At 50.8% G+C, this 21,740-nt stretch overlaps 3 protein-coding genes across 7 annotated transcripts in view; 1 reads left to right on the plus strand and 2 right to left on the minus strand.

The window, feature by feature from the left end:
• The window catches only part of PDPK1 (3-phosphoinositide dependent protein kinase 1), a 29,078-nt gene extending 24,315 nt beyond the window's left edge, over positions 1-4,763 (minus strand). Inside the window, exon 1 of one of the 3 annotated variants that reach the window (XM_066330349.1) lies at positions 4,575-4,763. Coding sequence is in view for 2 of the 3 variants with exons in the window: in XM_066330346.1 (XP_066186443.1) it covers positions 4,312-4,401 (90 nt within the window). In the remaining variant the exon portion in view is untranslated. Of the gene's footprint in view, positions 1-4,311; positions 4,526-4,574 lie in introns of those variants that run through there. The other 2 variants (XM_066330346.1, XM_066330347.1) reach the window with 2 other exon arrangements.
• A 2,379-nt stretch (positions 4,764-7,142) lies between these two features.
• Positions 7,143-12,469, minus strand: LOC136368231 (uncharacterized). 3 transcript variants are annotated; one of them, XM_066330350.1, is made up of 4 exons: positions 12,228-12,469; positions 9,441-10,435; positions 9,148-9,320; positions 7,143-7,796 (listed from the first exon to the last, which is right to left on the minus strand). In XM_066330350.1, exons 2-4 carry the CDS (start codon positions 9,823-9,825, stop codon positions 7,419-7,421), a joined length of 936 nt encoding a protein of 311 aa, XP_066186447.1. In that variant the 5' UTR covers positions 9,826-10,435; positions 12,228-12,469; the 3' UTR covers positions 7,143-7,418. The 3 variants fall into 3 exon arrangements, with proteins under 3 accessions (XP_066186447.1, XP_066186448.1, XP_066186449.1); XM_066330351.1 differs by lacking the exon at positions 12,228-12,469 and adding an exon at positions 11,421-11,592; XM_066330352.1 differs by lacking the exon at positions 12,228-12,469 and having other exon boundaries at positions 9,441-11,057.
• Positions 12,470-12,487: 18 nt separating this feature from the next.
• Positions 12,488-21,547, plus strand: RNPS1 (RNA binding protein with serine rich domain 1). The gene is made up of 7 exons (XM_066330353.1): positions 12,488-12,579; positions 15,678-15,833; positions 16,574-16,765; positions 17,882-17,984; positions 18,517-18,670; positions 19,129-19,270; positions 20,471-21,547. Exons 1-7 carry the CDS (start codon positions 12,488-12,490, stop codon positions 20,574-20,576), a joined length of 945 nt encoding a protein of 314 aa, XP_066186450.1. The 3' UTR covers positions 20,577-21,547.
• The last annotated feature ends 193 nt before the right edge of the window (positions 21,548-21,740 follow it).

The following is a 21,740-nucleotide window of genomic DNA, read 5'->3' on the forward strand; positions in this document are numbered from 1 at the left end:
TTTTGACCTTTAGGGAATAAAGGTATTTTATCCACAAGACCGTTTTTGTTTCTAGAGAAATTAATTTTTTACATACCAGGCAATGTTGATCCAAAAGTTTAGTTTATGCAAATGCCTTTTTCTAAACCTGACCACTTTACATACAATGGTGTTTCCTGCCACTGATTTCCAGAATTCTAGTTCCAAAATCAGGTAGGGATTAAAGCTAATGAAAGGATTTATAAGAACCTGCATATCAGCCAGTTACCTGCTAACCTCCTCTACTGCTAAGAAAAGCATTTAAGTTCCAATCATCTTCAGAGGCAGACTATTTAAGGCCTCCTTCCACTGCCTAGCACTTCAAAACAAACCAGAAACAGGAAACCACTCAAATCTCAAAGAACTTAAAGCCAGCCTATGGCCCAAATAGCTCTAATGTAAACAAGGCACTGAGAATTCATTTAACATAAACAGAGTCAGCTCACAAGAAAACAAAAGCCATGTGGGACTGCAGTAGTGAGGACCCCAGGCTGCCCCAGCAGCTCCCTCCCAAGGCACACTGGCACTCAGGTGTCTCAGCACAGGTGGGGGCTCAGTCCAGAGCTCAGGAGGGTCTCCTGTGGCAGGCAGAGAGAACAGCTTGGGCTGGGGAACAGAGGAGCAGGCACACCGAGGGGGCAGCACACAGATGGACTGGATGTACAAAGGATTCATGGCACAGTCAAGAACTGTAAATTCCTGCAGGATTACTAAAGAACCAAACACTGAATTTAGTATTTTCTCAGAAGAATGCGCTAAGCAAGTTAATCCCTGCAATTTTTCACCAAAAAGAATTGTAAAATATTTGCAAGTGAAGTATTTACAGCTCGTCTTTTAAAACAGAAATCAATTCTCAAGTTCAATATTTACTCCCACAACAAACCATTTATTTCCCCACAGCAATTCTGAGTAGAATTCGTATGGTATGAAAAATAAGGTTTTAGGCCAAATAGCTAGCTAGCTTTATGCATTTTGTCTCCAGTCCTTTCAGGCACTTTAGACTGCAGCAGGCTTCCACCAGCTTACCTGCAAATAAGACGTCAGAAGGGGATGTGGGGAGGGAGGAAAATCTACTTCTTCCCCTTTTTTTAGTTCTTTACTATATATACATAATCTAAGTTGGCCACTTGCAAAGAAAGTTTTTTTCCATTTGAAATACCAGAAACAATAATTCCTTGGAATCATACATATTCTTTGGAAAGCTCCAATATGAGGAACTTGGAAAAGCATTTTATATTTCAAACACAGTGTTTTCTAAATTAAGGTCACTCTCATATTTTCTGAATGCCATAAAGGTGCTACAGCATAAAAGTTCTACAGCAATCTGTATAGCTTTTCTAGACAAATACATATATCAATAATACAAGTTTGTTGTTAAAAAACAGATATTACTAAAATATTTCACATATTCATAGACCAAATTTATTCTTATTTCTTTGGCAGTTTACTAGATTTTTCAGTCCAACAAAGTGATTGTGCCCCTGGTTTCATGCCTTCTGTACAAAAATTCCTGCAGTACTTCAGCAGTCAGCATCCCTTTCGAAGTTTTTCTGGCAATGCTGCCTTCCAGCTGATGTGCTTTAGGAAAGTGCAAAGAGCCTGAGCCTGCAGGGTATCTCACAATATCCATCTACAGGAATCTACTTGGAGAGTTTCAAGAGCTAAATGAAACAGACTTTCCTTCTGGCACTGTAATAGATCAATAACCCAAAGAAAAAATTGTTTAAAAAAACAGTCTGTGCACACAGTAGAATCACTGTTTAGTAGAACATTACTATTATACTCATTGTTCTGTGTATCATGTAAGTTCCACTAGCTCTAAGAACTTTTAATGTTAGAAATATGAATGCATATAAAACGGCTCCCCTTAAAACTTCTTCTGATTTTTCCACCTTTGTGCACCTTTTCAACATCTGTGTCTTCTACTATTTTCTATTCCTTCAGCCTGCTTTGGTAAGGGATTTACTGAAAACTTATCCCAGTTCAAAGCCCACACATGAGTGATAAAGACTACTCATGACTTTATGCTGAAAACCAAGGAGAAGGGAACATTAAACAGATAGGGTTGAAGGGTTTTCCCTACATACACATCTGGAAGTTTTACCCCGACAAAAAACTAAAAACAAAACTCTTAACACACTGTAATCTAATTCTTAACACAGATGCAAAACTTACTCCAGGTAAGCTCTGAGAGCCCAGTCCCCCGAAAAGAGAGAGAAGAGATGTGTAGTTCATATTAGTTCCACTGGGGGAATAAAAAGAAGCTAGCAATTTTGTCCAGCCAGACTAATGTCTACACTATAAGCTTTATCAGGTCAGGAACACTGGTAGAATCCAGTAATAGCTAGTGCAGCAAAACGTTCCAGTGAAGACCTTGCTGCAAATGAAGATGTTAATTACCATACTTCCAGACTCCTCATTTTGAAAGGAAGGGCACCTCTTGGTTTGAGACCCAATATACTCACAATAGCATTAACAGCAAATAACTAAGACCACACTGGGACCTGCAACTAAAGCTGCACTAAAATAGTTTCCTTCTTAGAAGTACAACTCCCTCCTTATGTCACATCTTCAGAAAATAATGGAACATTTTAGGAATTGTCCCTGCACACAAGAACACAGGAATTAACTGTTTTGGCAGAGAATTTGCTAGAAGGTTCCTTTAAAAGTTGTGCTCTATTTGTACCTCCTCTCTCTAACCCCATCTTATGCATTTACAATTCAATAATCACAGAACTCATTATGGCATTAACTCCATCACATAAACATTAACAGTAACTTGCTCAGTCTCAGAAATACTGGATTTCCCATATTTGATATCATCTGAATTATGAAAAGATTAGTTGAACCGTGCCACCTCTATCTGGTACTGACTGTCAGTACACTCACCTGACCAGGAAAATATTAAATTGAATGGAAGAGGAGGAATTAAAAAGAATTATCCAACAAAACAGCCTAATTTTTACCAAAATGGTCATCAGTTGCATCCTTAACTTTTCCCCTCTCTGTGTATTTTTCTTATGGGCAAGGACCTAAATTGTATATAAAAAAGGAACAGAAATGCAAGTATTTTTGAGAAAAAAAAAAAAAACTGAAAAAAAATGGGCAATAAGCAAGAGCAGAAACACAAAGGGAAGCATATTCTCTGTTTAAGAGTCCAAGCAAACAGAAGTCAGCTCTGATGCTAATAAGCAGCTTTATAGACCTATATTAACTAGCAAGAAAGCAAAACTAATTTCTTTAATAAAAAAATCCCTGGTTTATCTCATAGTCCTTGATGTAGCATTTTACATACACTGCAGGGCTATTCACACAGTATTTCTCCTCTTCAGTAAATAAATATGACTCTGTGTAACACCTTGATGAAAAAAAAAATCACCGAGCATGAAGAGGAGAGCACAGTCAAACAGGACGTCAAGAATCAACACAGCTGTGCCATTCTCCACAGAAAACGCTCCTTAGCCAGTTCCCACTGATTAAAAGGTTTTAAGTGCTGCAGAGTGAATTCTGGCAACTTGCAGCTGACAGAACACACGACCCAACAGCCCAGCAGCACGCACACGAGGATAAGGAACACATCACTGCCAGCTAGTTTTGCCAACAGGAGTGAAAGCTGGTGATTATTTTTCTTTACGTGAGGAAATGTCTACACTAACTGAACCGTATAGCTTACAACAGAAAAGAAGATTTACCATTACCACGACTGTATACCAACTACAACTCCATCTTCTAGATATGTCAGTGCACACAAAACGAGTTTACGCCGTTAGACTAACGTAAACAACCGGCTTTGAAACGGCGTCCTACTGTGACCCTCACGATCCTCCTGACACGTTTGTCCGTACTACAAGAGAAAGGGATGACGGAGTGACAGGTCGCTCCCGCAGGACAAGAACGCCTGTCCCCCAGCGGAGCCGGCCCTGCTCGGCCACGCCAACGCCCCGTACCCGGAACTGAGCGCTGAGGTCCGCGGCAGGCCGCGCCGGGCCCCTCCACCCGCGGCCTGGCCTCGTCCCGCCAGCGGGCTGCGCTCGGGGGGAACGGGCCCTCCCGGAGCGGCGGCCGGAGGAAAGACGGCGAGCCGCGGAGACAAGCCTGGCCCGCGGACCACAGCGACCGCTCACCCGCCCCGCTCGGGCGGCCGCAGGAGGCGGGGCCGTCGGCCAAAGCCCACCGCGACCCCGCCGCCGCCAGAGCGCCGGGCACGGGCGGCCACCCCTCACGGGCCGGCCCCGGCGCCCCGGCCTACTTCTCACCCCAGCACCCGAGGGCCGCGGCCCCGGGCGGACTCACCAGGGGGCTGCCGGTGCCGGCCGCGGCCCGCCCGGCCCGCGGGCCGCCCCCCGCGCCAGGACTCACCAGGGGGCTGCCGGTGCTGGCCATGGCCCGCCCGGCCCGGGGCCGCTCCCCACCCGCTCCGCGCCAGGCGCTCGGCCCAGCCCGAGCCAATGGGACACCCGCGTCCCCCGCCCCTGACGTCACCACAACAATCCCCCGCCGTGGGCGGGCCTTCCGCGCGCTGCGCTCGCTCGTTGGCGGCACCGACTGCTACTCACGCTCGGGCCAGGCCGCAGCGCCCCCGTCAGCCTCAGCGCCCGCGCCCGCCAGAGGATGCGCACTTGTGCGATGACGCCCCCAGGAAGCTGCCAATGCTGAGGGCGGAAAAGGGCGGGGCCTCGGATCAGCACCGCCCCGGACACGCCCAGCCGGGTCCGTGCCACGCCGGCGGCGCGCCGTGGCGGCGGCGGGAGGTGGAGTCAGCGCGGTGGGCGGGGCTGGGGATGGCGGGAGGTGGAGTCAGCGCGGTGGGCGGGGCTGCCGGAGCGCGGGGGTGGAGTCAGCGCGGTGGGCGGGCCTGGGGAGCGCGGGGGTGGAGTCAGAGCAGTGGGCGGGCCTGGGGAGCGCGGGAGGTGGAGTCAGCTCGGTAGGCGGGGCTGGGGAGCGCGGGGGTGGAGTCAGCGCGGTGGGCGGGGCTTCGGGAGCGCGGGGGTGGCGTCAGCTCGGTAGGCGGGGCTGGGGATCGCGGGAGGTGGAGTCAGCGCGGTGGGCGGGGCTCCGGGAGCGCGGGGGTGGAGTCAGCGCGGTGGGCGGGGCTGAGGATCGCGGGAGGTGGAGTCAGCGCGGTGGGCGGGGCTGTGGAGCGCGGGGGTGGAGTCAGCGCGGTGGGCGGGGCTGCGCTCCGGACTCGGGCGCGTCACCGGTACAGCTCTGGAGCGTGTGCCCGTCCCTGAGAACCGCCCGGGAGCCGCGCTCCCTCGCCGCTCCTGACCGGCTGCTTCCCTGCCGCCCGTGCGGGACCGCGGTGCCCGGTAACGGCTCTCTGTCAGCCCCTGTGCGAGCCCGCCGGCCACAGACACACAGCGCTGCATGATACTGCAGCGAACAAATTGACTTTGTCAAGGAATTCGTAGATTTGTGAGGGATTACTCAAAAGGATGAGGCAGGAAAAGACCGTCTTGTTTACTGAACATCTGAATCTACAACCTACAGACACTTAGCTTTAATTGAGAGTGGCGTGGAGGGCCAAGGCAACCGCATCATGGCACTACCTGTTCATCCTTTCCCAGCTGGGGTTAGGAAGGTCATAGCATCTGTGTCGTATCTGCCATGTCAAATCTGGGAATCATTTCAGTGTGCCTGTCTCTGACTCTGGTTGTTAAACAGGACTTTGTAGTGTGCTTTAGAGACCTCCAAAAGGCTAGTCAGGTTAAGAGCAGCAGGAGAAAATGACCATAAACAAGCAATTGACTCCCTACTAGAAGCAAAATCAGCCTGGTTTCATCCCCACACTGGTCATGCCCACCAGTGTGCCCTGCTAGTTCTCCTGTCCACAGTTTGTCCTCCAAGCTCTGCTCCACACTGACAGCATCCCAGCCCTTGGCAAACAGGGATCTGTTTAACTGGGAGGAATGTTTGATCACTGTGTTCTCTATACTCTGCTCCAAGTATTATGAGATCTGGAGCTGTATCCCTGCCGACTTCTTATTGTGAGCAGAAGTGGCCTCAAGCATATTCACACTACTAGCTGCAGACATTTAATACAGGTGCCCTGAAAGAGAGGTGTGGTTTGAGGCAATGAAGGTAGGAGCAAAATTAAATGCCTATGATGATCTCCATTAATTAACCATACACCAACTCCCTTCCATTAGCTGGCCCCTAGTCTGCAACACTCCAACAAGCCATGGCATTGCCAGCTGAAGAGCTGTGAGCGCAGATGTGAGAGCAGTGATGCAGTATTGCAGCATGATTTCAGAGCAGCAAGGAGAGAAAGGTGAAGAGCATGGGAGCAGGAGGCACAAAGTCATGGGAGCAGTGTGATCCCTGACACCAGAGGGTTTCTGACCACTGAGAATGTCCTGTTTTCTTGGCAGAGCCTAACCTGACATGTGTGGGCTCAGTGGTGAAGGTCTGGGGCCAGGAGTATACTCAGCAGCTAGAGCAGGAGCAGTCCCATCAAAACCTGTCTCCAGGGACTCCTGGCCAGCCCCCATCCCTTCTCTGTGGATGGGAGAGTTCTGAAAACCAACCCTGAGTGTGTCACCCCTGAAAATACACCGCACACATCACACAGTGGTAGTAAGTAGGAGGGACTCTACTTCCGACACACTGAGCAGGGCTGGACCAGGGTCAGGCCATGTCTCCACAGGAGAGGGCACTTGTGGGCAAGCCACTGGGCTTCAGTGGGGAGCCCCTTGCTTTTGGACCTGTTGCTCACACAGCCAGGAAGCCCCAAGGCCAAATTGCTGGGAGCAGCTACCAGCACCCAGGCTGGGACTGTCCAGAGCTGGGATGTCACAGGGGGTGAAGCAGGGGAAAAGGGACTCAAGGAGACCTCAGAAAGAGGCTGCAGACTTCCCACAGGCACAGGCTGTGCTAAGCATGGTGCACACAGACAGAAGCCTGCCTCCTCTTGGGATTCACTGCTGGGTGCTGAGCCAAGGCCACCCCCATCAGACCTTTTTTCCTGGCAGGCAAGGCCAGTCTCTGGTCCTTCTGGACTCCACTGAGAGCCCATCAGACTTCCTTGTGCAGTACCATCCATGATGACAGTGACCCAGACAGATCCGGCCTGCTTACTGGCCAGATGAGGGGTAGGGAAAATGCAGACACTGATCCCACACAGGTTCTGAACTATGGCGTAGACAGATTTTTATTGAACAGGGTTCTGTGGAGGGGAGGGCAAGATTGATCATCATAACATTGACCCTCATGAGAAGGAAACCCCCTGTATCCTCCCTGTGTCCATCTGTGTCCATCTTAGCTGCATCTTCTCCTTGCAGGCAACTGCCTTCTGCAGAGGTCCATGGGCCCCAGCCAGGATGAGCAGCACAGAAGGAGCAAGACCTCGGCCTTCCACTGTCCAGCACGGCGTTGCTGGCACACACAGGCCTCGTGGGGGCTCAGATCAGCTCCATCTTGAACTGGCTGAAGTTTGGCACGGAGGGCGAGGGCTCAGCCATGCTGCTGAAGGGGCCACAGGGCTGGGTGGCTGGCACAGCACTGTGGCTGACGGTGGAGCTGAGCTGCTGCAGGGTCATCAGCACCTCCTGCTGCAGCCGCTGCTGGTGCTCCTGCTGGCGTTCCAGGCGGCACTGCCGCTCCAGCACGGCATGCAGGGCCTGGCTCAGCTTCTGCACCTCCACCTGGACAGCGTCCAGCTTCTCAGCTATGGCCAGGCAGCTGGGAGCAGCGGGGGGCACTGCCCCACCCCAAGCAAGGCTGTGATTTCCTGGACCCACAGGGTTTGGCGAGGCAGTCTGCGTGCTGGCATCTTTGACCTGGAAGAGTGGGAGGCAGGAGAGAAGGGTATGTGAAATATTGTCAGCTGCCCATTCCACGTCATTTAACAAGAGATTTATTCTGCACTTAGCTAAAAGGCTCAGAGAAGAGCTCTCAGAGGAAGCCATCACCTTGTTGCAGACCTCTAGACCTCACCATGAAAGGCACTTCAGCTCCACCCAGCCCCCAAGCTGCTGCTCCATCAGAGCCCCGGTGCACCACGTTGTTGGCACATGCTCATCCACCCTGGGTGAGTGCTGTTGAACAGCAGTGGGGCTGCCCATGCTGATGCCAGGCTCGGGAAAAGCCCTTTTTCCTTCTGGCCTGGGGAGCAGGTAAGAGGCAGCCCTGCTGCTCTGCCGTGTTGGTGGGGCCGGGCCTGGCTGGGGAAGGGGACAGCACAGCTACTAACAACTAGGCATCTGTAAGGCCTGGGCTGCAGGAGGTGTCCACCAGGCTCCCAGGAGCAGCTCCCATACCCCTGAGGGGTGGGGGAAGCAACCATCAGCCAGCCTGAGCTCTCCAGCTGCTCCCATCTCTCGGCATGAGGCCACTGAGGCCCCCCTCCATCAGCACAAATTCAACACAGTGAGCCACGGCCCAAATGGGAGACACACAGGTAAGGTATTAACTTTTTCACTGTACAAATGAAACCATTAACCCTCTTCCTCAGTGAGAGGAAAAAGATAGAGCAAGACATGGAAAGACACAGCATGAGGCTGAAGTCAGTGGAGAGAAAGAGTGTAAAAGTCCTAGGTGGAAGGAAGATTGAGAAGTTGCCTAGTTTAAGCTGGACTTCTCTTGTGAGGCAATAGAGAATGGACTAAAATATACCTGTAACTTGTAAAATGCCTTTTGGGGGGATGAAAAGTTCTAGTCATAACTGTGAACTGATGTAGCTGTGATCTAATGGTGAATTTTGAACAGAGGAAAATAGAGATATGAAGCCCTCTACCCCCAGGGAAAAAGAAGACTTCTGTTTCTTGAGATGACGGTAACTTTAGAGATAGTTCTGTTAAAAAACCCATCTTTATACCTTTTAAGTTTTGAGCCTGCTTTGCTTTTCTCCTAATCCTACCTCGCAGCAGAAAAAGAGCGAGTAATTCTAGTAAGCACTTAAACTACTACACTAACTTTGAGAAACAGAAATTGGCGAACATGAAACTACTACACAGGGTTAGCATTGCTGAGGAGGAACGCTAGCAGAGGCTGGGGACACTTTGGGAGCCTTTCACCCCCAGAAGCCTGCCCCACCACATGGTATAGATGCAGCAGGGTGCCGTGCAGGGCTGGCCAGATGGCAGCAGCTCCTGGCCAGAGCACATGGACTCTCCCATCCTGCCATCCTACCCTTTTCTGCAGGAAGACAGCCCTGTCCACAGTCTTCTTTTTCACCACCAGGGCTGAGTTCTGGGTGGCAGGTGTGACCAGCTGCCCTCGGCTGGGCAGTGGCTGGGACGGGGGAGCCAAGCCCCCCAGAGCAGTCCTTTGGGCCAGGGCTGTGCCTGTGGAGCTGTCATCACCTGCAACAACAGAGAGAGGAATACCTCAAAAGGAGGCCCTTGGGGGTTTCCAGTGGGGAACGGGGCCCTTTCATGAGCCCAGGAAGTGGCCATGGTGAACCCCATGGGGCCAGGCCTTACCATTCCCAGGGGCCAGCCCCATGGATAGAGTGTCCCCAAGCTGCCCATGGTCCTTGCAGAGCGAGGCCACACCGACAGTGTGGATGGCCTCCTTGGTGTCCTGGCTGCCAGCAGAGCAGGGCGCCCGGCTGCCCGTGGGATCCCCAGTGGGCAGTGCAGGGCTCTGGGTGCCCAGCGGCTTGGGGTGCTCAGCCTCACGCCCCTGCAGCGGGGGCCAGGGCTGGGACCCCGGCTCCACGCTCTTCCTCTTGAGGAAGAGGTACACGGCCTGTGGCGTCACCCGGATGTCATCCAGCTCCAGCACCTTCTTGATCTTGCGGAAGCTGAGCCCGGCCCTGCGCAGCTCCACGATCCTCCTCTTGGCGTGCTCATCCAGCCGGCCCATGGCTGCCGGGACCCCTCCTGTGCCCAGCACCTACATCCCTGGAGCGTGGCCGTGCTGGGGATGCTGGCACGCCCCGGGCAGCTCTGTGCCCTGTGACGGTGCTCAGCCTCAGCTAGTGCCCTGCTGCCAGGCTGCCAGCCCTTGCCCTGCACCCGTGTGGTCCTGTCCCCAGCAGTGACATGGTTCCAGGTGGAAAGGGTGAACGAGGTGGCTCTTCCCACCTGAATGAATATGGACAGTCCCAAGCCAGTCCCTTGCTCACCTGGAGCCCCTTTAGAGTGAGGGGTCTAGCTTGGTTGCCCAGTCTGCCAAGGGCACAGAGGGTGGTGAGGGGCTTGGTTCTGCTCAGCGTCCTAAACTGGACATCAACCCCACCCTGCCAGCAGCACAGTGAGGAATAAGAAGTGGTCAGAGTCCAAGTAGAAACTCAGTGTCCTGGGAAGGCTGGTGAGAGTCCTGGCAAGTGACAGTTCATCACATGAGGCTGGCAGGACCCCACTGTGTCTCCTTGGTGGCCCAGGTCATGGCAAGCAGAGCTGTAGAAACTCCATGTGGATCTGCCGGTGCTGCAGAGCCTGCCCTTGGGTCCGGAGACGACACTGTCCTGTACCTTTGGGAGAAGAAAATGCACCCACTGATACACCCACTGTAAAGAAGGCACAACTGTAAGTATAATGGCTGCACCTCCTGTGCTTGCCCTCTCACACCAGGCACGAGGCTGTACCACACAGGGATATACCTATATATGTCCATATGTGCACACGTATGTGTCTGCACAACTTTCTACCAAATTCCTTAATGTGAAGGCGTTTCTTGGCCCTCAGTGCTGCAGCTGCTCCCTAAAGGACATACTTTTGGGTTTCACTTCACTAAAACATCGTCCAAGAATTCCCAGAAGGCAGCAAAACACTTTTCCAATTAGAGACTATGTCAAGTGACTGCTGCCAAGCAGACGTGATATAGGAACGCTTTCCAAACCACGCTTCCCAAGGCACATGTGAATCTTAAAAAAGACAAAATTGTGTTATGCTCACCAAGGAGGCACAGAGACTATTGGGCATCAGCCTCAGGGAGAAATGGAGTCAATTTGACAGAGGAGTTTTGTCCCTCTGCATCTTATTTGTTCCATGGCAAAAGAAAGTCACATTAGCTCCAGAGATGTAAGCTGTACTTTGATCCAACTGTTTCTGTCTAAAGGCCACCCCATGCCCTGCTGTGTGCATTAGGGACCTTGTAAGAGCTAGGGCAGTGGATACTGGAAAACAGACATCCTTGGATGCAGACACTACAGTTGCAGAGCAAGAGCAAAAGGTCAGAAATTCTAAACCTTCCCCATGTCAAGGAAGATGCTCCAAGGAGACCACCACAACCCAAAGCCAGTGAATAGAAAGGACAAATGAAGCACCAGGTGCAAGTCGGTGTGACACCCGGGACAAGCACCCTCAGCCCCGGGCAGCGTTTAGAGACAATTAGCCCCAAACCTCACTGGCACCGGAGCAGAGCAGTTCACCTGCGGAGGTGGCTGTAAACAGCCTGGGAGTGCAGGAGGGAAGGGACAGAAAAGCACTGAAGTAAGAGCCAAAAGGAGCACTCACACAGCTCTGTTAGTTCACCTCCTGCTCGTCCACCACAGACGGGCAGTTATCTAAAGGAATCTGCATTTGGCTGGAAAATCGCTGGGCAGGTTTCTGAGTTGAAGAAGCGGCCGGAGGACAGTCCTTCAGACGGGGCACGCCGCTCGCAGCTCCGCCAGCGAGCCTCAGCATTGCTCCGTCCCCGCACGGCCCTGCGCTGCTGCACCCTGCCCGGACCCGCAGCACTGCACAGAGCTCCCCCGTCCCTCCCCGCGCCGCTCCCGGCGCCCAGAGCAGCTCAGCGCACAGAAGCGAAGGGCAGAGCGCCCACGCACAGGGTCTGGCCACGGCAGCAAGTCGCCCCGCGCTCTCCGGTGGCCGGGCCGGGCCGGGCGGCAGCACAGCCCGGCGGCTGTTTGAACAGCGGCCGCCGCCTTTGTTTGGCGGGGGAAAAGCCACAAGGGCTGCCGGGAAGGTCACCCGGGAGGACACCGAGGTGCCGGAGGGCGGAGCCCCTCTCGTAACCCTTTCGGGGCGGCGGCGCTCCGGGGCCGGCAGGAGCCGCGTCCCTTCGGGCGCAGGGCCGTCTGTCCCGGAGCACAGCCCGGGGTGGCCGGTCACACCCGTGCCGGAGGACGGAGAAGCCTCACAGGAGGCAGCGCTGCTGTCCCTAGAGGTCCCCTCCAGCCCCGGGAGCACCAGCGGCATCCCTGAGGGAGGAGGGTGGCTGCGCTGTGCCAGCCGGGCATTTCATCTCAAGTTCTTCATTCTCATCTCCCCAGTATTCCTGCAGTTGAGAGGGCAGAGTAGTGCCGTCCCTACACCTACCTCCACCTCAAACACAGGCTGTGTGCTGTGGGTCTACGACCTGCAGCTGAGACAGGCCCAGAATTCACGTGTGGAGGCTGCAACCTATTGGGTTCTCAAGCTCTTAAAACCCAGAGCTGAAGGCCCAGCTGCTATTGTCGTCACTATTATTGTGCAGGACAGAATCTGCAGGAACTTTTACTCCACCAGTTGGTGCAGCTGCGCCCGTCCGCAGCCCGTTCCCGTTCGCTCGAAGCCTTTCGGCCCGTGCCGCCCCCGCTATGACGCCATCACGGCGCGCCAGCGCTGCCCCTTCCCGCCCGCTGGCGTCACCTTGGCGCGACGGGCGGCGAGCGGCGGCGGTGCTGAGGATGTGAGTGCGGGGCGGGGGTGCGCCATCCGCGTCCATCCGGCCCGGCCGCGGCCCGGCCGAGCCCTCCGCCGCGCGGGGCGCCGGGGGCGGCGCGCTGCGGCCGCCGAGAGGCGATGGCGGCGCGAGGGCCGGGGATGGGGCCCTGGGGCCGCGGGCGCCCGCCGCGGGAGGCGGGGAGGGCAGGGAGGGAGGGAGGGCCGGGGCGGGGCCGGCCGCCGAGCGGGGCCCGGCCGGTGCCGCGGCCCGGCGGGCGGGAAGAGCGCCGTGCGGGCCCGAGGGGCGGGTTGCTGGGCCCATCTCGCGGCCCCCTGCCCCACGGCCCTTGTACCGGACCCGCGGCCTGCGGACCTGGCTGCCTCGCGCCTCGCCGGCCCAAAGCTGGCCCAGCGGCCCAGTTGGCAGAGAAGTGCCGGGCGCCGAACCTTTCTCACGCAGAATTCTGCCGGATTGCAGCTGAAGACCAGAATCAAACTGTCATTAAAGGACTCGCCTGTAGGCGTACGGGAAGCATGGGGGCCAGCGAGTTTGCTTCCTTTGCCATAGAACTGCTGCTTTGAGTGTACAGATTCTGTCTCTAAAGCACAAGTGTGTGTGAAATTGGACGTTTGGTTTGTGTAGACTGCTGTTAGACTCTCTCGTTTGGGGTGCATGCCCCTAAACCAGCTGTTTGTTGGAGGGAGAGGTTTTTGATTGTAAGGTGGGAGCATAGAAATGCCATGTTGTACAGCCTTGTGTGAGGACTGATTTATTCTTTCCACATTTTCCAGTGAATGCTTGAACTTGTGCAGATGAAAATGCCCACAGGGTAGGGTGAGGTTTCCAACCAAAGTGAGCTTGGCCAGTGGCATTCCTGAGAAAGAAGTAAAACCACGGCTTAGTCTGGAGATTGCTTAAATGCAGCATCGTTTGGTGAATATTCCAAAGCCATGTGTCTGATCTGCCTTGTAAGTGCTTGTACCGAGGAGCAGTGAAAGATCATAGCCACGTGGGGGTCAGGCTCTTCTCCTAGGCATGGTAAGAGGACAAGAAGACACAGTCTTAAGATGCACTGGAGAGGTTTAGATTGGATTTGAGGAAAAATGTCTTCAGCAAAAGGACGATTGGACTTTGGAAGGGGATGCTCAGGGAGATTGTGGAGTCACTGGCCCTCGAGGTGTTTATGGATGTGGCACTGAGTGCTCTGGTCTAGTTGACATGGTGGTGTTGGGTCAGAGGTTGGACTCGATGGTCTCAGAGGTCTGTTCCAATGTAATTGGTTCTGAGTTTCTATTTCCTGCCTCAGCAGCAGGCTGGTAACAGCAAACATGCTGGTCTTTATCCATGTTTCCTCTTCCCATATCCTGGAAGGGGTAAAACCAGGTGTGACTCTTGGGCACTGACAGTTTTGTATGCTGATATCATCATGACTTTGATAGTCCACAGGTGCAGGAGGAGCTGTGATGTGTAGGCAGAGATAACCCAAACCTGGCTATGGGATGTTTAGAAGAAGAAAAATGGGCTCTGGGGTGACCTAATTGTAGCCTTCCAGTGCCTGAAATGAACCTATAACAAAGATGGAGAGAGATGTTTTACAAGGGCCTAGAGTGCCAGGACAAGGAGGAATGGCTTCCCACTGACAGAGGGTGGGTTTACATTAGAGATTAGGAAGAAATTCTTCCCTGTGAGGGTGGTGAGGTGCTGCCCGGGTTGCCCAGAGAAGCCACATCCCTTGAAGGCCAGGATGGAGCAACCTGGTGTAGTAGGAGGTGTCTCTGCCTGTGGCTGGGGATTGGCAAATGGTGAGCTTTAAGGTTCACACCATCCCAAACCAGTCAGTGATGCTGTGATTTTGTGAAAGGAAAATCTTAAGTTTTCTGGTTTTGTGAAACCAGGAACCTGTCTGTTCTGTCCCGCCCAGCTGGGCTCATTGCAGTGGCTTTCCGAGCTGCAGCCCCCTCACGCCTTGCACTGGAGAGGCAAGAGCTGGATAATGGAATGTCAGAAATGTCCTGAAGCTGAGTGACATACGCAGGTTTGCTCGTCTTGACTCCCTTTGCAACACCCATGGGACAAGTCCATAGACTGCTTTCTTGCTGCCTCTGGTGCCTGAGGACACATTTCCTTTCTCAGCAAGCTTTGCCAGTGGCACATCTGTAGTGTGAGTTTCCTGCCTTCCATGCAGAAAGGCCATGGGTATTTCTTGGTTTCTGCAGGGAGCTGGGTTTGTGAATATTCATTTGTGTTGCTTCTTGCAGTTGGTGTATTAGGGAAGACTGTGAAGCTGAAAATCAGGAAACCAAGTTTGGCTGTTCAGAAGTAATCTCTTCCCAACCATACATTTAATTGCAATTCAGAGAATAAAATAATTGCTTTCAGAAAGCACAGAAGCAACAAGATTGTTGGATGCTGTGAGCTGGAGAAGTTTTTTTCCTTGTTCACCGAGTTTGCCTGTGATGCAGATGAGGATGGAAATGTTTCCAACATCTTGCGTTACTGTGTGCATTCAGTGCCTCTGCAGATAGGGCTGGCAGCTCCAACACACTTCTGCTCATTCCCTGAATGTTTCATTCCTTGGTAGTTGAGGGTGTCACACTCCTTTAGAGGTTATTAAAATGTTGGAGGCAGGTTGGTAATGCAGGTTTTAAACAATCCCCGTGGAATAATCAAAATACAACATGTTTATGGATGTTGCAGATTTTGTGATGGATGCAGCCCTCATATGGCAAACATCTGGAAGTCAAATAATGCCCAGCATTTCAGTGCTAAATAGAGAGGTGTTAAATCTGTCTCCTTTTGGATCTTGAGCAAACAGGGAACTGGTTCTCTGAATCGAGGAGTTAGAAGTGAGATTTGAGACGTGGGGCCTGCTCAGTGCTGCTTTGGATATCTCTGAAGGGGAAAAGGAGTTACCAGGTTTGAAAAAGAAGAGATTGCTAGAACCTTTTCTAAAGTGTCAGGAATTGCCTAATGCTTTAACTCTGCCGTTTCAGCAGAGTTACATGAGTTACATTCAAAGTTCAGTGTTTTGTGTTGCTGTCCAGTCCTTTATTTGGGTTTGGGCCTTTTGTTGTCGACGTTATTTTGAATTAAGCGATGCCTTCTGCCATTTGCTGTTGAAGGGCTCCCTCACCAACCAAGCGCAAGGACAGGTCTGAGGAGAAATCCAAGGACCGCTCCAAGGATAAAGCAGCCGCGAAGGAGTCGGGTGAAAAGGATCGTGGGCGGGACAAGACGCGCAAAAGACGCAGTGCCTCCAGCGGGAGCAGCAGTACCAGGTGAGTGCTTTATAGGTGTAACAAACGACAGCATTTCAGAAATCGGTAGCTTTATTTGCAGTAGTCTTAGGCCTGCTGAAAGCTTGTGTTGGGTTAAGTGTGATTTTGTCTGACTTAAGAGGGTTTATATTTTAAGTATGAATTTCTTTGGCTGTTTGGTGAGTTGTGAAGCGTCAGTCACAGTTACTCTCTCTGTAGTTGTCAGAAGTTTTCTCAGCTGTTGTTTTTTTGGGTATTTCATGTTGGACAATCCCTTTTTCTGACTTAGAGATGGGGCTCTTGAGAGGCATTTTAAGGATTTTTATTCTATTTTTAGTCTCATGAGTAGGGTGAGATGGTATAGATGTTACAATTTACACCATCACAATCAGAAACCAAACTTTCTTAATTACAATACATTATAAATGTTTTTTGGCATATCAGCATTTGCCACGCAATGATGCTAATGCTTTTAAGCCAGATATCTAAAAATACCTCATGTGAGTCTTGCTACAATACATCTTTCATAGTTCTGTTTCTCTAAAATATCTAGTCTGTTTGCAAGGTCATCATTTGAAACTTGTTTCTAGTTTAATGTCTCTCTCAACAATGTCTGTCCTATTCCATGGCCTTTCTAAGTTGGCACATTTTATCTCAGAGTTTGCATACAAATACAAACTATGTGAGCCTTCTGTCAGGCTTTGGGAATTCTCTACAAATCCATTCCCCACAATTCCACTAACCTTTCCTCCTTTAAACAGATCCCGTTCCAGCTCAACTTCTAGCTCAGGGTCCAGCTCCAGCACTGGTTCTAGCAGTGGCTCAAGTTCCTCGTCTGCCTCCAGCCGCTCGGGGAGCTCCAGCACCTCCCGCAGCTCCAGTTCCAGCAGCTCCTCTGGATCTCCCAGTCCCTCTCGCCGGAGACACGACAACAGGAGACGCTCCCGCTCCAAGTCAGTTTTGTTTGTCTTCTAGGGATTGCCAGATGTCAGGGTAATTCTGTGTAGAATACAAGATTGTGATTAGAGCAGATGGTTCTCTGAAGACTATTTGCTTTCTCCGTAACTTAGAGATGTGAATTTTATTAGAATGGGTATGCTCCATTTCCTTAGAATCCATACATATGCCCTGTAGGAACAGAGCATAAATCCCTGTAGGAACAGAGATTAAAAACTTAATTTTTAAGAGTTTAAAGATTTTAAATATATTTTTAGAAGCGGTTTTAACCAGTGTTTCCTTAGTAGTATGGGCCTAGATCAGAGTAAAGCTGTTCAATTCCTGTAAACTACAGCCACAACTAACAAAAGTCAGGGCTAAAACCAGATATATGTGTATATATGTATATTTATATGCTTACTTTTAAAACAGTTAAATAGGAAGGAGGGCAGAGAAAGCCCCTGTAAGGGTGACATGGGAATCAAACTATCTTAGTGTTTGTACAGTTTTTCCTTTGTGTAAAGTGATAAAAATCTGCTTAAGGCAGTGTGGGGTTTTTAGTGTATCACTCAATTTATGGACTTTAGGGTTAGGAAGGAGCATAAATATAAATTTTCTACATACAGATTTTTTTACATATTAAAGCTTCATTCCAGATTTTTTTTTTAACTGCAAAGGAATTGTATATGGCTCCAGGTAATATCATCCAGCTATTTTTACATATTTTTTTAACATTTTTTGACCTCTGTAGCGAACAAAAGGTACAGAAACACAAATCATTTGCCTGTTCATTTGCCTGGTTGTGATATGCTGTGACATTTATGGCCGTATTTTGCCTCTTCAGTTATTGAGGCAAAGGATGGTTTTGTGTTAGTTACCCTGGTTGTAGTGAAATTTAAAACTTGCAAAAATCTCAAATTTCAAAAGGTTCTAAAGCAAAAGCAGACAAGACAAATGCAAGTCCTAAGGTGTTTCTGAGCAGAACACCCTCACCACCACCCCAGCATTGTTAACTTCAGGACAAAGATGCCCTTCAATAAAAATGGTATTTTTAATTGTGTGATAGTGGCTGGCTTTGGTTTTGTCCTGCATGTTCCCTGAAAAGTGTAGATGTTTTCTGTTGTCCAAATCAGATCCAAACCACCCAAGAGAGATGAGAAGGAGCGGAAGAGGCGGAGCCCATCACCCAGACCCACGAAAGTGCATGTTGGAAGGCTCACTAGAAACGTGACCAAGGTAATAATGGCATGTTCCCCTGTAGTCAGGCATTCATATCCTTCTGTGAGAATATGTGAGTTGCTCTTTCAAAGCTCTCAGGACTTTTCGGTTACTACAGAGTTGCCAAGGTGTTGCTGTTGGATATTGTTCCTTTGTGTCCCGGTTGATCAGTGAGGAAAATTTTGGTAGGATTTTACTGAGTCAAGTACCATGAAGACTTCTGAAACACTGTAGTGCTTAAGAAGTCTGCCTGTTTTATCAGTATTCCAGACTTTATGTACTTCTTTACTAGGAAGAAAACTGTGGAATTTGGAACAACAGCTGAAATTACCTTGGAAGTGTGAAGGAAATTGGGCAGTTTTGGTAAAGGATCTGCAGAGAGTTGGGCTGGCTTGAGGGGTTTTTTTGCTAGAATGTAATTTAAAGGTCTTCAGGGGTAAAAGGTTTAGGCTGCTGAAAAAATGCTGTGCTGTGGATTTACTGCTCTGTGCCAGCCAGACCTGGCTGGTGAATGTGCTCTGTGTTAATAAGGCATGCTCTCTCTCTGCAGGATCACATCATGGAAATTTTTTCCACTTACGGAAAGATTAAAATGATTGACATGCCAGTTGACAGGCTAAACCCACACCTCTCCAAAGGTTATGCGTATGTGGAGTTTGAGAACCCAGATGATGCTGAGAAAGCCCTGAAACACATGGATGGAGGTAGGTACTGATGTGCAAGGAGCCTGGGGGCTTTTAAAAATCTTCAGAGGAGTCGAATTTCATCAGAAAATGAGTTAGAGGTGATTGGGATGTCTTTGATGAACTGATATGAAGTACTGTCAGTTTTCAGCCCGAATGGCTTTTGTGGGCTTCAGGGCAGATCCAAGAAACACAGAACTATTGAAGCTAATTTTTTTTTTCAAAACAGTGAAAACATTATTTTAAGCTTACATGAAAACTTTTCCAGGTTTACATCTGAACTGCAGTTTGGTAGGATTAGATAAAGTCTAGTAGGTGTGTGGATTTTGTCAGAATAGTCTCTGAGCAGGGTGTGGAGCACCGTGGGGCTGACCCCACTTCAGTTGCTTGTGACAAAGCTGTGAGTTGCAGTGATATGATGTGTATATGTTAGTGTTGAAAAATACTTACTTCTCCGTGTTTCTGTGATTCCCGAAAAGGCCAGATCGATGGTCAGGAGATCACAGCCACAGCTGTGCTGGCGCCACGGCCTCGACCACCTCCCAGACGCTTCAGCCCGCCCAGGAGGATGCTGCCGCCGCCGCCCATGTGGCGCCGCTCGCCGCCCCGCATGAGGAGGAGGTGAGGGCTGGGACAGGCCTCTGCTTCCTCAGCAGCAGCCTGTTAGAGGTGACAGACTTGGCCTGGGCCTGCCTTTCCCCTGCCAAGTGACAGTAACACATCTGGGGCATCGGTTGAACCTAGGTTGCGGTTCCTAACTCCTTAGCTTCAGGGTGCCTGCTCTGGTCTGTGCCCTGAGCACAGTCTCTGCTGGGTAAGGTCTCGTCCAGCCCAGCCTGTTCCCTGGAGCCCCTTCTGCGTAGAGGTTTCAAGGTGAAGTGGGAACAGACTGGCTGACAGAACCCTTGTGGCAGGCTGTGCCAGCTTCTTGTTTTTTCAGAAGCCATTGTACCTCCCTTCCTTATTTCTGAATGGGCACAGGACCAAAAAGCAGTCCTGTGTCAGGTGACTGGAGAACACTGGCCCCAAGGTATGGTCTGACAGTTGTGCTTCCTCAGCTGCCTGACTGAGCTCAGATAAGTTGTTCTAAGTCTTTGGTGTTTACATGTCTTCAGAATGTCTTACTTGTCAGTATTAACTTGATTGCTGAACAGCTTTGAGCCACAGGTTTAAAAATGAGCAGTAGGTACTGTGGCACAAGATCCAGGAGGCTTCTTGGTGCTCCTTTAAACACACCTTTTGCTGACATCTCACAGATGCAGGTTTGCCATTCCCTCCTCCTTTGTTATCTTTCCCTCTCCAACTTTTACTGTCCTGTTAAAGCTCTGTTAATATTCTGTGCCTGAAACCTCTGTGTCATAGCAGTAGCTATGCTGCTATGGCTCTTGGTTGTAATACTGAGAAGCTTAAAGCTAAACTACTTCTTGAGTAAGCTTCCTCTAAGGAGCTTCCTTGTAATTTGAAAGGATTTGGATAAATCCTTCCCCTGAATATCACTCTTTCAGGAGTCAAAGATGACTTCAGGTGAAAGAGGATCTGATGTAAGATCTGAGCTCATTTTCCATGAGGAGAAAGATAAGTTTCTTGTCTATTGTTCAGGTATTAATAATTTTTCCAGTTCCTTAGGCAGAGGGATGATAGCCAGAATCTTCCTGCTGTGTCCTGTCTGGAGCTGTCTGTGTTTAGCTCAAGCTCTTTTCCCATGATGTGTGAGGGATTTTGGTGGGAGGCAGAGAGGTGTTTTTAAGAGGTGGTATCTGAGCTGACCAGTTCCTGAAGCCTGCTGTTTGTGTCCTAACGGGAGCTGTCTCGTCCCTGCAGGTCGCGGTCTCCTCGGCGCAGGTCGCCCGTCCGCCGGCGGTCCCGGTCCCGGTCCCCGGGGCGCAGGCGCCACCGCAGCCGCTCCAGCTCAAACTCCTCAAGATAGAGCAAAAGGACTGGACAGCTTTTTACTTTTTAACTTAAATCCCATCAGATGGAATATTGTACCTTTTTTTTTATAATGAGTCTGGGTGAGGAGGAGTGAGAGATAATCCTGGCAGTGAAGGCAACATAAGAGGAGAGACCATCAGTTCCTGGCCAGTAACTTTTACTGTGAGGCTTCTGGATTCCTGGCATTGAATTAAAATTATTTAAAAATAGCTTTGATTTTAAAGGCTGTAAAAACATCTTTTCCAGATGGAGGGAAAGATGTTTCAGCCTCTCTTTCTCCAGTTAGCACCTGCTGCTTGGTGATTATAAATGCTTAGCACGCTGTACAGAGCAGCATGTAAATCTTGAGCTAGTTCAGAACCCCAGTGAGTAAGACAGTGAGCTGCATACTTTGATCTCCAGGTGCCAGCACAGGATTTTTCAGGGCAGCTGGAGCCCAGACCTGTCTGAGACTTAATTCAATACAGAATTGTTGCTTTATTCCAGTTCCCCTGGATGGTTAATTTCTGCATAGTAAGCTCTTCTGTAATGCTTACACCAGGCAATCACCACAGAAACAATGGTCCAGCCCAGTGAACATGATACTGTAGAGAAGGAGCTGGAAATCTCAAGAAATGTTCTGTAGCTGCCCCCTTAAGTGATTTCTTTCACCTTTTTGTTGAGAGTGTTGATAGAAACTTCCTACTCAACCCACAGTGAAACAGTGTGAATGCTTTTACAAATCCCAAATAAACGACTGAGCACCAACCTCTTGGAAACTGCAAAGCAGAGAGGGAGTCTTGAAGCCACGATGCTGGCTGGATTAACTAGGGTTCACACAGGGAAAGGCAAAGAATTTACCACCTGTTGTACAGTCAATATTATACAGATTTTTTTGTTTTGTATAACTTTGTATCCTTTTGGGCCATGTTGTGTTTGTACTTGTGTAGGACAAGCAGTTCCTGAATAAAGCAGTAGGGTTGAGAAGGGCTGTGCTGCCTCGCTGCGTCACGGTGCGCGGGCTGTGCTGTGGGGAGGGCGCGCGGGCGGGGCGGGGCCGCGGCCTCCCTAAGGGGCGGTGCTTGCCCGCCATCCGCGGGCCGCCGCTCCCTCATTGGCCGCCGCTCGCTCACTGGCCCCCGCTCATTGGCCGCCGCTCGCTCACTGGCCCCCGCTCATT

The sequence above is a fragment of the Sylvia atricapilla genome, chromosome 15, assembly GCF_009819655.1.
Source record: "Sylvia atricapilla isolate bSylAtr1 chromosome 15, bSylAtr1.pri, whole genome shotgun sequence".
Classification (NCBI taxonomy): domain Eukaryota; kingdom Metazoa; phylum Chordata; class Aves; order Passeriformes; family Sylviidae; genus Sylvia; species Sylvia atricapilla.